Here is a 17,371-nt window from a genome sequence, read left to right on the forward strand (position 1 = left end):
TAGACAGAAACATAAGTGTTTTTATCTATAATTAGACTTAGATCTAGGACATATGTGTGTGTGTGTATAAATATATATATATGTATAAGTACAGACTATAGAAAATGGGGAGACAGAGTTTGAGCAGATGTGAGGTCAATTTTCCCTTTTCTCTGCCACATGTTCCTACAGATTTTAAAATGGTGGATGAAGCACATGGCTGAGGCATGACTGAGACAAAGACAGAGAGTGAGTGGGGGATGTGCAATGGTGTGTATGTATAAAATCCAGACTATAGAATATAGGGGAAAAAAAAAAAAAAAAAGTTTAACGTGCTATGGGGCCATTTTCTACAGGCCTCAGTGGAGCTGACAAAACTGCAGCCACTGAATAACATGAAGTGTTAGTAAATGTTTATAGCACTAAAAGATGGAACATTGAATGATTGGGAAGTTGTGGAAGACACTTAATATAGATCCAGTGTGCAGGTTGGATTGAATCAGGACAGTCACAAGGAGGAATATCTTATTAATTAGTAAGCAATAAAATTAGAAAAAAACCTTTAAATAACGTACCTTTGCAGTAGAGGTCATGATAAAGAAGTAAATAATAAATATTTCCGTTATGGATCTGATAGATTTATCCTGAGAGTTGCATGTTTTAAAAAATAAAAATAAACAAATAAATCAACAGTAAAATAAAAATAAACAAATAAATCAACAGAAGAAGGGAAATGTGACTAGTCTCCTGCAGCTGAGGAAGCCTCTTTCCATCTGGTTTTGGGGGGAGGAGCAATCTTAAAAACTTGTGGAACAGGGTTTTTTTGTCTCTCTTTGGAATGTATTGTGAGAGCAGCCCAAAAGAAAAAAAAAAAAAAATAGGGGCTTCCTGCATTTAATTCATTGCAAATTATATTGGAAAAAGGTCATTGACAGTAGTTTTATTTTACTAATTTTATCCCAAAGAAATAAAAGTCAACTGTGGATATGTTTAGATTCATTGATAGCTTTTCAAGCATAGAGGTCTGTTAGATAATTTTTCTATGGCAAATCAACATTTTGTTTTCCCACATGGCCAGTTTATTTGTTCTAGATTCTTTTATCCCTTCAAGTTATAGGACAGTATCACAAAGATGCTGATAATCTCCTCAATGTTTCAAATATGAACGCCTCTACATCCAATATCCATAGGTTGTGCTACGTTATAATTATAGTTAATAATAATAATAATAATAATAATAATAATCATTTATTAATAATTACAATAATTTGATTTAAGGAATGTGGATTATTTATGGAATTCTGTGTTTTATATTTAATGTATTGAATAATCTGCTTTCTTTTTATAGAAAGAATGATTGCAGTGCAGATTTCTGTGGTCCAAGCAAAGGTTATAAAAGCCATTGAAAGGGTTTTCCATTATTAAGTTACAGATAAAAACAATATTTCTGGTGTTCCCGATTAGGTACAATCTATACAATGTGACTTTTCTGCCTAAATGTAGAGCTCTGGGGCCACACACTTTTTGAATCTAATTATGTTTTGGATAATAGATTCAAAAAGGGGGGGAAAGATGATGTGGAAAGTCACGCATTATTTAAGGTTTTAATTTGTTCATCGATTGGGTTTTTCTATTAAGTTGTCATTATATTTTTATCTGTAAGGAGGATACAGCAGACATACATATATCTCATGATTGCTCTGATGTAACAAGAATTGTCAGGTTTTGAACATGTCTCAGATGAGCCCATTGCTAATGCAGATTTTGAGTTTTTCCGTAGATGGATCCAGATACCAAGATGCTGGTTGATTCTGCACTGGATATGCTGAGGTTACACAACATGAGGTAATAAAAATCAAACCACTCCCATAGGAGAACGAGTTGAAGATTTGCGATCACTGTGGTTTGTAGAGCGGAAAGGGGTAAGATAGTCAAAATGTGGATATAGGCAGCAGCCGGAGGAGATGCTCGCACAGGTGCACAACAAAGAATCAGTGAATGGGCCTAGAGTTGAGAGTCCTTATACAAAGCAGACCAGTACCTCGGTGGCTCCTGTCACGTCGTCCGTGACATTGGTCACTCCTTGTGTTCTTAAATCCTTACAGGAACAAGCGATTCAGCAAGGAACGGAGTGTGAGACACAGGGACCCAGTGACTGAGGAAGGTCTGTGGATAAAGGGCGGTAAGCTTTCTCTGCCGTGAGCGTTATACTCAATAATGGCCCAGGTAACCCATGTGACAAAGGTGTTGGGATGGACAAGATATGGGCGGCACCACTGCCCAGTACCCAGGTGGCCAGACACATCCAGTCTAGTAAGACGTGTGCCTATTAAGGTAGAAAAAAACTGTAAAGACCTCGTAGAAACACCCCCCTCATCCGCTCTACTGCTCCGGTGATTGCAGATTAGTCATATACATCTACCATGAGTAGGTTTATATGAGTTTTATGCGTGTTGTGTGAGTTTCTTTTCAGGCAGTGAAACATATCCAGTGTGGAAAACATTACTGCTGAAAAACTCATGGTGCTGGTGGTATGTAAAGATGGAGTTCCTAAAAAGTGGTAAAAAGTACATATTCTATAGCACAGGTCATTATAAAGATCTTACAGTACCTGGGGATGCCCCTGATGAACCCATCTGCCATTGTGAAGAGGGGAGAAATTCGTTGCGCTTCTTTCAAGCTAAATGTCTGACAAATATGCGTTTATTTTATTAGCCTGAGTGTGAATTGGACAGCGGAGGGTCTGTGATTGGACGAGATCTCCTCATGACTTTACCTGGGCTTATTATTATTATTATTATTATTATTATATTGATACAGTGGGTACATGTTATACATGTGAGATATTTAATTTCTTTTAGGATTTGGTCCTTCAATTTTGCTGTATCATATTGATTTAAGCTACCAAACAGCTATGTAAATATAGAGTGTGAATATTTAATCTTTGGGAATGAATTGGATATATATATAATTGCATATTGACGCCTCTTTATCCCCTGTATCTCACGGTTTCTATATTCCCTCACTGACATTAGCAGCACGTATTAGCTTAGCAGTGTAGGGATAGGGAGGGTGAGCCATCGGTGAGCGGGGGCACCAATTCGCCTTACAGGGTTGCCGACCTCCGCTGCGAGGTAGGGAGAGTTTAGGGCTATTGCCCCAATCCCTGCCCCCTCCTGTATTGGAATATCTTATTGTGTCTATAGTCACATGGGTGTATGTTGTTTAGAATTTTAATGATTATAACATAAACATGTAACGATCCACAAGATAATGGTGAACGCTGCAAATCATGTAACAAATTTTCCTTTTTTCTTAATAATTAGATCTTTATATAAGATATTTTTGGTTTAGTACCTACAATGTGATTATATTTCTTAGATACTTTAGATACAGTGTGATATCCTGACTAGTGATGTACGAGCCTTATACAACTGCCTATATAGTGTGTTACATGTGTATCCTCCAATTCCAGATCCTAAATCAGTGTCAGGAGCACGTGGTCTCCAGCCAGGAGACTGGGTGATCCTAAAAAGACAAGTCAGAATGAGCCATGAGTCAGAATCAGATGGGCCGATACTGCTTTTCCCAACCACAGCGACTTCCATGAAGCTTGAGGGAAAATCCATCTGGAGACAGCAGCCGCTGTAAAGAGTCCATCGTACCAGCAGAATGGGGGTCGCAACACACATAGTGCTGGACTATCTCACATAGAACCTTATGGAGAATTTCTAGATTGGGGAAGATACATGGGAAATAACCATAAGGGAACAATGGGTACAGGAACATTACGCAAATAAGGGCTCATGGTGGGAAAAACATTATCTGACCTGAACCATTCAATTATTTTAAGGGTTTAAGTGACTTAAGGATAACATACACTTATAGGTAACTGGTATTGTTTTATTTGTTGGTATTTGAAGCCGTAAAAGTGCTACTCTGTGTTACTGAAGGTAATCGGATCCATGTGTAAGGGAAATCTTGTTAAAGGCCTCCTGGTGGTAGATTATAGACCCGAGACAAGAAGAGATCCATTAGAGTTGTGATACAATCAGGTGTATTCGGGTAGAAAAGTCTCGAACACGCGGACAGCACTCGGATATTGACTGAGAATCAGCCTTTCAGAAACAGTAATGCTAAAAGCTGCAGCATAACAGTAAGAAGCTTATTCTTACAATTGCCTTACTCTTTCTAATCGATTAATCTCAAATTCTGAGTAAGCTCTTCAGCATTAAATAAATCTGTTCTAGTTACCTGTGCCTCTGTGAACTGTGTGTGCGGGATGTGATCAACTCTCTGATCAGCAGTCTGTACCAGCGGGGGGCAAAGGCTTAGCATTGCTTGTATAGCAGATAGAAAAATGAAAAAAGGTTGCAGTTAAAGCATTAGAGCTGATGTGTTAGAGGACCATGGTAGGGTCAGAAGGTTAATAAAGTATTTAGGGGGGACTGTTGAGGAGAGCCATAAGATGAAATACTTAATTAACCTTTTGACAAGGGATTGTGGGAAATATATCGATTTGCCTTACATAATTCAGGTTTCAGATCATATACATGACACAGATATAAAGATGGCCACCATTTCCTGTTATCCACACCTTGCTTGGAATGCAAGGAATGTCCAGATGAAAGAAGACCACCATATAAGGGAAGATCCCTGGTCAAGATAGAAGACATCCCAGACCAAACCATCAGCATGGATGCACCAGATGACGTCCCTCCCATCGTCATGGTTTCATCCACTGGAGTCAGACCTGCCCATCAACAGCAACACGGATCTCCCCATTCGCTAGCCCATGAACTGTCCCACTAAATGGGCATATCTGAACTTGTGTACGCCCCTAGCCTATATGAAGAGGATGCATAAGTCTCCTCTGTCTGTTTTGGTGCCATTTTCTACTGTGACCAAGAAGAGACTTCATATCCGACTGTGTCTGGTGTGGATTCTTTTATGCATGCACTTGGCCCATATCAATTCGGCCAGGCAGTAGGCCACTAGTGATCTCTGGTTAAGGGTTCACCTTAACAACGTCTTCCACAGTGAAGGCGTCTTCCGCTTCCAGCCATCTCCGACATGCCTGGGATATCTTATGGGCATACATCCTAAACGATCCCCCCGTGGTGCATGGGAAGTCTCGGAACTGTGCCCTATGTGAGTCTGGGGTTATGGCATGGTAATCAAGGATAGTCCTTTTTTCAATGTTATAATCTCGGTTCTGCTGTGAGTCAATGGTGCGATAAGCCTCTGCCAGGCTTCTGTTCAGGAGTCCCACTAACAAATGCATCCAGCCAGAGTGGGGAACCTCCATCATGACACACTGCTGCTCACATTCCTTGAAGAACCCTTCCACATCTCCGGAAGCCTCATCAAATGGCTTGAAGTCCGCCCGGGTGATCCGTACAGGCTCGCGGATCACTAGGTTTACACTCCAACTCACATTACTCCCTCTGTCGGACTCCGTTGCTTCTTGTCTCCTCTGTGCTCGGATAGCAGCCTGCTCCTTATATTCCTGAGATACAACGGGGCCAAGAGCTCCCATCTCTTCTTCAAACCACACCACCCACTGGCTTTTTGGGGCAGGGATCCCTGTCCCCAGTGCTTGTCCGTCAGACATCTGGGAGGAGGTGGACTGGCTCTCACCCACAAGTAGATCAATTAAGGCTTCTTTACTCAGTCCCTGGTAGCTCAGGGCCACATCTCCGGCTTTCTCATGTAGACTGGATACGGTAAAGTCTCTGTCCTCACTCGGTGGGTGGATCTCCATTGGACTGTCCTCTGTTGATCCCACCGCTGCCACCAGTTGTCACGTCCTTCTCCCATATCACACAATCAACAGAGCGAGCGATGGCTGTTCAATCCAATAAGCATTTATTCCAAGCAAATCAAATGGTTCATAACATAATCCATAAAACACAGGGAAAAATTAGTCCAATAATAGCATAAATGTCCCAGGGATCAGTCACAATCCTCCAGCAGTCCTTTTCCAGGCAAATGGGGTTTTCTCACAGTCTCTCTGGCATGCTGGCTGCAGCCTCAGCTATTCCCTCCCAAAGGATCAATCTTCTTTCTTCAAGTTCCCAACAGACTTACCCAATCTCCCAGGTAAGCAGAGAGTTTACAGTAGGTGGATCTCACGCCCCCTCCCCTGACTTAGGAACAAAAGGCTGGTAGGGGAGGGATTAAACCTGCAAATGGGACAATGTACACAGAAGCAGTACAAATAAGACAGTGAACCACGCCCAAACATGAACCCACACAAAATGGTATACAATCCACAATATTCCACCATCACACCGTCCATGTTACAAATCCCCAACCGGCAAACTAAATGCAAAGAACCTCACATGGGTGAGTCTGAAAAGCTGTTATTATTATTATTATTATTTATTATTATAGCGCCATTTATTCCATGGCGCTTTACAAGTGAAAGAGGGTATACGTACAACAATCATTAACAGTACAAGACAGACTGGTATAGGAGGAGAGAGGACCCTGCCCACGAGGGCTCACAGTCTACAGGGAATGGGTGATGGTACAATAGGTGAGGACAGAGCTGGTTGCGCAGTGGTCTACTGGGCTGAGGGCTATTGTAGGTTGTAGGCTTGTTGGAAGAGGTGGGTCTTGAGGTTCCTCTTGAAGCTTTCCACGGTAGGGGAGAGTCTGATGTGCTGTTCACACATTCTATCCCATGTGTATCAGAGATCTACTCCAAAGATTCTTATTCCCAAGAGCAGAAAAGCATCTGGACCAATGTCCAAAATTTTTGTCAGTTGGATCCTGGCTCGAACGAAGTACGGTCCGAAAAGGATCCCCACCCTCGTCAACTGATATTTACCTGCCAGGTTAAAGATGATGACGATGAGACTCAAATACATGAGGTGCAAACGTACTGTTATGTGATGTCAGATCAGGAAAAGTAGGAGTGAGACAACATAGAGCAGCATGACAACTAAGTTGTAGATTCCACTTGGTGTGAACCCAGAGGCATGCAGCTGTGCAGTTCAGTAGATGACGAGGAAGCTTGGTAGGTTACGTTACTAATTTTCATACATGTGGTGATTCAACCATGTAAAGCACTTCATCCTCAACCACAACTCTGGGTGTGGCCAGCAGTGGTCACGGGTTGTTAGTTCGCAGGAAGGGTTGCATAGACTGGGCATTTTTGAGAGGGCAACATTTTCACTATCTCCCAACATTTTCAATGACGTGTCAGTAGAGGCAAACATTTTAAAAAATTGAGTACTGCACTAAAATGCAGACTACCGGGCCTACCTAATCATTAGCTGCCAAATCAATGGCATCTGCTGCTTCTTCCTCCTCCTGCGTCATCATCAAAACTATTCTATCGCAGGTCTCCAACTGCATAACCTCCACTTGTTTACCCACTACAGTAGGTGTTAGTGAGAGTCCATCAGGTGTTACGGAAATGACCCTGCCTGGTTTTTTCAGACTCATATGGGACACCAAGGCCACATCCTGTGTGTTGAATGGACAATACTTCCCTGGTGTGAAAACAGACTGTGGGGAAATGGGGAGGCGGAAATTGATGCCTCTTTCTTGCTGTCCTGCTGTCTGGCTGAAAGGTTTTTAAATATCAAGACTCCAATATGCATCTCCAATTTGTGTCTTGCCTGTACTGCCAGGGTTCTGTGAGCAAGAGGCCTATGCCTGTCACTCATTCATCTCCTGACTTTTTAAATTAAAATGATAGCCCATGTCCTATGTGTGGCATGGACCATACTTTCCTGATATACAAACAGACTAGGGAGAAATGGGGAATTCATGCCACTGTCACGCTGTCTACCTTAAAGGTTTTTAAATATCATGACTGTGTGACACCCTGGACCCCAGGGGTCACAGGTAACAGCACCCACCACACCACACATACACCCCCATCCCTTGTGAGGACACACCTGTCACCCGAAAGGGAGACCTGATGCCTCTCTCAGGGCCAGTAGGGCACACCAGGTGGGAGGAGTCAGGCGGAAAGGCACGCCCACCGAGGAGACTACTGCCCTGAGGCAGGAAATACAAACAGTGAGTTGGTAGTTAGGAGTGGTAGTGAGTAGTTAGTTGGTAGGGAGTAGAGAGTGGAGCTTGGAGAGTGACAGGAGGAGGAAGGAGAAAAGCTGTCAGGGACCCGGGTTGGAGCCTGGGATCCCCGAAACGTCAGGCAGGTAGACGGTGGTGGCCGCCTGCAGGAGTACCGGTTTAGCGATCGGCGGAACCGTAGGGACCAGGCCAGGGTTGGAGCCCGCCGGCACTGAACCAGGGAGTCAACAGCTAATCAGAGCACCAGTAACCGGGTACGCAGACCCCATCCTAGCTTAGAAGCCACTAAGTTTAGGCAAATTCACTGATTGAAGTCTGGACTTCTCGGGTTCAAAAGAAAGAAAGAAGGCAACTACCCACCGATACCGGGTGAGAGCCACCGCCAAGGGCCAAGCATCCGATGGGCCAGCGCCTGCGGGCAACCGAGGGCTCTTCCAGCAGCTGAATGCCGGAAAGCGGGCTACCACTGCCCAGGCAGGAGAGCCAAAAGTCAAAACAAGAGGTGCAAAGGAAAGGGGCCACCATCAGCCTCACAAGGGACACAAGCAGCCAGCTGCAGGACCAGACCATACCCGAACTTTGGTTTACCAGTGATTCTGAGTGTGAATTAATAGTGCCATCCGGGCACGACATCGCACCGCAGCACGGCACCTTGCACCCCGACATCATCGCCCGTCCCACCGGGCCCCGGGACACACCGCCCCTACCCACGGAGGGGCTAACATCCAGGCTGCGCCCTCAACACCAATCCGGGAGCCCCCTTCACTCCCGCCGCAGCGGTGGTGCATCTCGTCACCATGACCTGTGGGTGGTTCTCATGACCCGTCCAACGACAATGCGGCCCCCGGCTGCGAACCTCGTCCCACACCACCACCCCACTGCCTCCCCTTAACAGAGCGACATGGCCTCCGGTCCGGAGGCGCTCGATTCACCGACTACCCGAGCCCGGACCGCGAGAGGCTCGGCCCGGCAAGGGAGCAGCCGAGCCCTCTCAGGGCGGTACAACTACAATATGGACCTCGAAGTTTTGTAATGTATTCATGCATTTGATATTTAAAATTAAAATTATATATATATATATATATATACACAGTATATATATGGACCAAACTGTATTTATTAATCACCTTTTTGGAAGACAGCTTATAGTTCATAATATACTAATATCCATTGCAACACAATCTGCAAATGTCATTAAAAAAAGGATAGCAAAATCATGTAAACTAAGCAGGGTTGGAACATTTCCAAGTACTGTAGAAGAGATTAGAGATATTTCAGAACAGTTTGTTGTGCAGCTTTAATAATATCTTTATTTCTAAAACTATAGATTATGGGGTTAACCAGTGGAGTAAATACAGTGTAAAGAATTGATGAGATTTTATTAATATCTGGTTGTCCTTTAGTTGGAAAAATATAAACACTGAACAGAGTCAGGTAAAATATGGAGACCACAGTGAGGTGGGAGCTGCAGGTGGAGAAGGCTTTCTGTCTACTGATATCAGACTGAATCTTTAAGACCGCACGGGCAATGTTACCATAAGAAAGAACAATTATCATGCTGGGAATTATCACAAAAGGAATGCTTACTAAACGCATTAATAGGTTTATAGGAAATGGATCAGAACAGGAAATATCCTGCAGTGGCAGAAGATCACAGAAGAAATGGTCAATGATATTTGGTCCACAGAACTTTAGCCTTGATGCTGTCAATGTATAGATAATTGTCATAGAAAAACTGGCCAACCAAGAAGTGACTACTAATCGCAAGTAATATCCACTGGTCATAATAGTGGTGTAACGAAGGGGGTTACAGATGGCCACATATCTGTCATAGGACATCACTGTGAGAAGAAGACATTCAAATAATTCTGTAATGCAAAAGAAAAAAAATTGAGTCAGGCAGCCGATGTAAGTAATGGTTCCCCCATTATTCAGTAGAAGGTAGAGTGTGTATGGGACAATGTCTGTTGGTAGAAAGATGTCACTGATGGACAGTTGTGAGATGAAGAAGTACATCGGAGTGTGGAGGTTCTTGCAGGTGGACACCAGGGTGATGATCAGAAGATGCCCACATATCGTGAACCAAAATACTACAAGAAGCAGACAGAAGAGTGATACTCTTAGTTGTAAGCTGACTTGAAAACCCAAAAGTACAAACTGTATGGCATCAGTAAGATTTGTATGCTACATTGAAAAACAAAAAGAAAAAAAAAGGATATATCAATTTCAGCAATGAAAGACTTTTGATTGTTGTTAATCAAGTATCTGTGAGACCCTAGAAGGAAATGCAATAGAGAGAAGGCCTATATCTTCCAAGAAAGCTTGGAGATATACAAGGGAAGCTAAAATATCAGACAACTGGTTTGCTACTTTTTTGGGTCCCAAGAATGTAAACACCTAAAGACTATTTCACATTAAAAAGGAATTGTTGAAAAGTAATTCCATAAAAAAAATATATAATATATACATTCATGGTCAAAAGTGTTGTTACTGTTAGTGTCAGCCTGCTTCTCGCTCTGTAGAGACGCTTGTATTAAAAATTAAATTCTCACTCTGTAGAGATGCTTGAAAATACTTTTATTAGAAATAACATTTAAAAAAAAATTAGAGACTCCATCTTTATTGTAAAAAAAACACTTAGTCCGACGTAGAGAAATGTTAGCTCTGTTTCATTGCTCTGTACAGACAAGCGTCTATTCAGAGCAAGAAGCAGGCTGACAGTGATAGTGAAAGTTCAATCGAGTCCTTGGCTAAGCCATGGACTTAGGTGAACCCTGACGTCACTGCGAACACAGTCGAAAAAAGCCGAAGACTGCTGAGTGATGAGCAGTGGAGTGAATACCGCAATTAATATTCGGACCCAGAAGCAGAAGCGAACAGAAGATAGTGGCTCTGCAGGACACATCGCTGGACCTGTAAGAATATAATGTTTTTTAATAATGTACTTTTTTTACAGCCCCTGGACCCAAACTGGACCCAAACTGTAACATGGGTTTCCCAGGAAAACCCGTGTTCAGGACCTTGTGCACAAACACTATGTGTTCGGTACAGATTTAGAACTTTACAGTTGGGATTCACCCATCCCTACTTGAGAACTAAAAACTGTTAAAAAATATTAACAATTTTAAGTCCATCTACATGAGTTCTTGATGTTCCTTTGTCGATTTTACAGTGCATGGCACTGTAGCTAATCTTCCTGGATGGGCTGTTGATGACAGAGAATAAATGATAAAAGGTTGTAACACAGGATAATCCGGATGGTGGATAAGCTGCCCCAATAAAGTTCCAAAGCATTTCAAGCTGTCCTGCAGCTCAATGGGCCATAGTGTCAGCGTGAACTATCCATCCACATCTAAATGGAATTAAATGCTATGGAGGAGACCCAGGAGCACCCCACTGCTTACACACAGACATAAAAAACTTGACTACAGTTTGCCAAACTTTATGTGAGTAACCAAAAATATTCTGGGAAAGTGTCCTGGGGACAGATGAGACCAAGATAGAGCTTTTTGGTAAAGCACCTTTACCGAGAACGGAATGAGGTCTGCAAAAGAGATAAAAATACACAGAACCTACTGTCATATATGGTGGGGGTTTAAAGATGTTTTGGGTAGTTTTGCTGCCTCTGGAACTTGGAGCCCTGACATTGTGCAAGGCATATGGAAATCTGAAGTTCTATTTCAAATTATGTAATCAAATATTAATTTTAGGGTGCAAACAAGATTGGCCGATTTTTGGAGTTTTGTGTGAAATTATGTCCAATTTGTATATTTTTCTCTGCTTTAATATGTTGTTCTATTATACACAAAGTGAGTAAACATGTGTATAACAAAACATGTATAACTGCAAGAATTTTCTGGGACAATTTCTAGGGTGAAAACAATGTTTGTCTTTCAGTCTCCATATCCCTCCATCCATTGCAGCTTTGAGTGTGAGACTACCATCATTTTATAGATAATCATCTTGGCTATCTCATATACAGTACACACCAAAGGTTTGGACACACCTTCTCATCTCTAGAACAACTATTAAGAGGAGACATTGTGCAGCAGGCCTTCATGGTAAAATAGCTGCTAGGAAACCGCTGCTAAGGACAGGCAACAAGCAGAAGAGACTTGTTTGGGATAAAGAACACAAGGAATGGACATTAGACCAGAGGAAATCTGTGCTTTGGTCTGATGAGTCCAAATTTGAGATCTTTGGATCCAACCACCGTGTCTTTGTAGAAAAGGTGAATGGATGGACTCTACATGCCTGGTTCCCACCATGAAGCATGGAGGAGGAGGTGTAATGGTGTGGGGGGGCTTTGCTGGTAACACTGCTGGGGATTTATTCAAAATTGAAGGCATACTGAACCAGCATGGCTACCATAGTATCTTGCAGCGGCATGCTATTCCATCTGGTTTGCGCTTATTTGGATCATCATTTATTTTTCATCAGGACAATGACCCCAAACACACCTCCAGGCTGTGTAAGGGCTATTTGACTAAGAAGGAGAGTTATGGGGTGCTACGCCAGATGCCCTGGCCTCCACAGTCACCAGACCTGAACCCAATCGAGATGGTGTGGGGTGAGCTGGACCGCAGAGTGAAGGCAAAAGGGCCAACAAGTGCTAAGCATTTCTGGGAACTCCTTCAAGACTGTTGGAAGACCATTTCCGGTGACTACCTCTTGAAGCTCATCAAGAGAATACCAAGAGTGTGCAAAGCAGTAATCAAAGCAAAAGGTGGCTACTTTGAAGAGCCTAGAATATAAGACATACAGTATTTTCAGTTGTTTCACCATTTTTTTAGGTATTTCATTCCACATGTTTTCATTCATAGTTTTGATGTCTTCAATGTGAATCTACAATTTTTAGAGTCATGAAAATAAAGAAAACTCTTTGAATGAGAAGGTGTGTCCAAACTTTTGGTCTGTACTGTATAAATTTGACTTTTAACTATTTAGCATATGATTAGTTATGCAGATTTTTGTCATGTCACTGCCAAGTTTCGTTTTTGCTCCCCAAAATCTAAATATAAGTTTTTAATATTTGGTTAGTATTTTGTAAATAAACCTTTGCCTTTCAGCACTGCCTGAAATCTTCTGGGCATGCTCTCGAGCAGGTTCAATCATATCTCACCAAAAATCTGATTCAAGGTTTCTTCTTCATGTTCCTAATGTTGGTGCATACTAGTGCTCACGTATGGATGTATAGAGCTTTTTCTTCATCTCTAGCCATAAGTATTAAATAAAGTTGAGGTTGGGGGATTGTGAGGCCAACCCAGCTCCTCTACTTCATAGTCATGGAACCTTTTCTTTGCCAATCTTGACACATGCTTTGGGTTGTTGTCCTGCTGGAACACTATGTTTTTCTATTAATACCCTTATTACTTGAGCGTACAAAGTAACTCATCTTGTGGGATACTCAAATATAGCTCAGCATTGAGACCATCATCGATCCTGGTCAAATTTCCAACACTCATGGCTGTAAAACCACCTCATATCACTAGGCTTCCTCCAATGAATATGACAGGTCTTTATATTTTTTATGGTATAATGTTAGCGTGCGCTCAGTCCAGGACATTGAGGTGCTGGTAGATGACATGCGCAATCCCAGTCATTAGGTACTGTATGAAAAGGTTCATCGCACACTCAAGTTGGAAATGTAAATACGTTCTTTAATGTATATACATCTGCTGGACTTAAACAAGTAGCAGGGAAAAATGTGACAAGAAGGGACGTTTAGACCCTCACTGGTCTTGTTCGCAGCGTCACTATGAGATGAAACAGAAATATACGTTTACCAAATGCCATATATACAAGAACACTATATACTGTAATATATACAATTTACAAAATTATGGACAGATTTTCATCGTTAAATTTGAAAATTGCAGCAACAAGCATATTCATGTTAATCAGGGAGAATGTTGAATCAAGGGACAATATCAATACACAAAATGTGGCTAAAACCAGAATGTAATGATTTAGAAATAATCTCAGGAGAAGCCCCAGTATGTACGTAGTAAATAAGGAGGACACTACAGTAGACCGGTGTTGGCTGATGTGCACCAAGTTGTAAGGGAGTATAATATCATGGTCATAGTTCTGCAGTGAGTATATGCTAAAGAGCAGTAGTATTGTCCCTGGACCCAACAATCTCCCTGATTAACAAAAATATATACATTAAAGCACATATTTACATCCCAAACTTGAGTATGTGGTGAACCATTTCTTGATAGGTTTGACCCTTTTTTCCCTTGTTTCTTCCGAAACCATTTGCACCCATCAGATCCTAGTCTATTGACTTTTCATTCATCTTGCTAAATCACCCGTTTCCAATCTTCTACTTTCCACTTTTTCTACTTCTTCACAAACTCGAGCAGATGCTTGTTATGATGATACTGAAGTTCAGGCGTCTTAAACTGTTAGACCTTGTGATGAGGCAAATTGTTGACTCCAATTTTTTGCCTGGATGTCCACCTCTTTGCTTTTGAATCGATGGGCGGGCTTAATTTCTTATTCTTCCAACTGGTATGGCCTCACATGATGGAGCTTGGTAAGTTTCTTGGTCTAGAGATGGATGATTCTGTTTATCTTTTCTTGGGAAATCTTCATGGCAGCTCCTCGAATCGAACCAGTCACCTTTCGCTTGGGAACCAACCTAACAAAACACTGAGCTATTATGGAATGTGAGAACAGATTGTCATTTATAGTATGAGAGAAGTATTTTTGTTCAAACGCCGGGAGCAAAACAGTAACAATGCAATGACATGACACTAATCTGCATAATTAATCATATGCTAATTTGTTTCAAGTTAAATTTATGAATCATATAGCAAAGATGATTGTCTATAAAATGAATTTAGTCTTATGCTTAAAGATGTACTGGATGAGGAGATAAGGAGCCTGAAAGACAAAAATTCAAAACATTGTTACCCTTTTGCTTTTCACTGTATATAGCGGATGTAATAAGTCTGAGCTTGCCTGTCTAAATTGCCGATTTTTTATTTTTGTCATGTAAAATATCCCTTCAAGAAATTTTATTTTAGGACTTGTCCACCTTTTACCTTACCTTTTCCTATCCAATAAAATTTCCTGTTCTGCCTATTAAAATCCTAATATAATTGGGGAAAAATCGTCAAAACAGAATTTTGCAATATGACTGAATTTTGTAAAATAAATCAACAGGAAATCAATTTATTTACAAGTGAATGATAAACAAGGCAGTTGCCCGACAAAGGAGCGTAACGCAATTTTTGGAATGTCCCCCCCACGAGGACTCAGGATAGGAAAAGGTTAATGTTGTTCATAGTCTGTACATTTCATTTGAAAATAAGACGAAATCCTTTTAAGTAAAAAATAAAGTGTTTGAATAAATATGCACGCTGTTAAACTAATACGTTGATGACGTACCCTTTGACTTTATAATCACTTTGTCTTTTTGGGTGGGATTCTTTCAGCATGGCACATCTAGAATTAAACAGGTCTGGGTAATTTCACTATTGTGCTAAATTTAAGCCACTTCTTGGTGATATCTTTACAGTGTCCATGGTATATTTAATGCTTTACAAAAAATGCTGTACCTTTCTCTTGACTGATAACTTTGAACAATGAGATCCCTTTGCTGTGTGGTCAGTAATTTATGGACATTGTTTTTTCGACGTAAATGTAACTAAGGAAATAACTATCTAAACTTTATACAGGGCTAATCAGAGTCCCTGTACATTATGGCAGTCATGCACTGACTATTATGTAGCAGATTAAATATGATTTAGCTAATTCTGAGCCCAACTACATCCCCACACATAAGAGGGGCCATTAATGGATGGCTATACAGCTGGATCAATAAATAGGTAAACAGGACACTCGTCGTGGATAAAGCTTAATGTTTATTACAACCTAAACAACCTAAACAATACATTAAAAAGAAAAAAAATAGTTTTGGGTCTCAAAATACAGCCAAATTTGGTTAGATTTGATAATTTGTTTTGCATATTTCATAGTATTAAAATATAGTTTTTTTAAATTTGATATGATCATCACTTCAATGACCAATGGTTTAAGAACAAAATGTTTCTGGGTAGCAGAGGGGAGAAGTTTTGGGAAATCCACATTTATGCTTTGGGCCTTTTTTGATTGTTTTCAGAACATATCGGGCTTTTTTAATGTTAAAAATTACAGTTGAACTTTTATATGTGATTGTCATGGTTCTCTGTGCAGAGCATCTCACAGACCCTTCTGAGTTCTCTGCTCCCGTCTGGCTCCTGACCCCTGACGACTCTGTTGTCTGAACCTTGTGTTCATACTTTCTCTCCTGGTTACCTGACCTCTGGCTTGTCTCCTGACCTCTCTCCTGTCTGCTCCCTGTGTCTCTCTGTGTCCTCTTGGTTCTGACCCCAGCCTGCTTGACTTCCCTCAGCCTCAGTTATCCCCAGTGCCACCTACGTTGGTGTGATATTGACTTAGTAGGTTGAATAAAAGTCATTTTCTTTCCTCATATCAAAATTGCTCAATTCAATTTATAAGAAATATTGTAGCCTCTCTAATCTGCCCAGAAAATGTCAGGAGAGGATGGAATTAGCAAGAAAGTTAATATTTCAGAAAAAAAAAAAACAACCTATGAAATTTTTTTTAATTTTTTTTTTAAGAACTCCTGATTCTTCTCTCTGAAACTGGACAAAAGAAGCAGGTAGATTTGTCTTGGTAAAGAATAATACATATGGTATACACGGGTTTGTATTTGTTCCCTCTGATATACAGTAATTGGTATTAATTCACTGTAATAAAGATTCTATTCCTATAGATTTTTGTTGGCTTCTATGATTTTATAAAATGGAAGTCAAAAAGACATGAAAAGATGACAAATTAATGTTTATTATGTTTTAAAATGAAATATAAAAGATTTAATAAAGATTGAAAAGTGTATCAAAACCAATAATGAAGCAAAACCTAAAAAAAACCCTGGAATCAAAAGTAACTAAATAGAATGTATTTTTATTACCATTAATATTGGTAAATATTAAATTGGAATGGGATTTAAAATAATATTTTCCAGGGGTCTGATCTCCTGTTGCTTCTCATACTTACTTCACGTTTTTCCATGCTGCTATTTGATTGATGACAATCACCACCTACAAACAAGTCATCATCAGAGGAATCAGTTCCTACAAAATGAACTGACAGAATCAAAGACATCGACGTTTACTGACAGAATGGAAACCACCATATGACTCCTTGTGCCTTTATATGCTCTCTTACCGCTAGCCATACAGATATTGTTTTTCTCTCATATCTCCTGAGTTCAAGTCCAAAGAGAATTAAAAAAATGAAATAATGAACAATTATTCGCTCATCA

The 17,371-nt window shown here is 40.8% G+C and overlaps 1 protein-coding gene across 1 annotated transcript; it reads right to left on the reverse strand.

Moving 5' to 3' along the window:
• Positions 1-9,294: 9,294 nt before the first annotated feature.
• Positions 9,295-13,496, reverse strand: LOC142302994 (olfactory receptor 5G9-like). The gene is made up of 4 exons (XM_075344095.1): positions 13,405-13,496; positions 11,170-11,236; positions 10,017-10,215; positions 9,295-9,899 (listed from the first exon to the last, which is right to left on the reverse strand). Exons 1-4 carry the CDS (start codon positions 13,494-13,496, stop codon positions 9,295-9,297), a joined length of 963 nt encoding a protein of 320 aa, XP_075200210.1.
• Between the last annotated feature and the right edge of the window lie 3,875 nt (positions 13,497-17,371).

The sequence above is a fragment of the Anomaloglossus baeobatrachus genome, chromosome 4, assembly GCF_048569485.1.
Source record: "Anomaloglossus baeobatrachus isolate aAnoBae1 chromosome 4, aAnoBae1.hap1, whole genome shotgun sequence".
Classification (NCBI taxonomy): Eukaryota; Metazoa; Chordata; class Amphibia; order Anura; family Aromobatidae; genus Anomaloglossus; species Anomaloglossus baeobatrachus.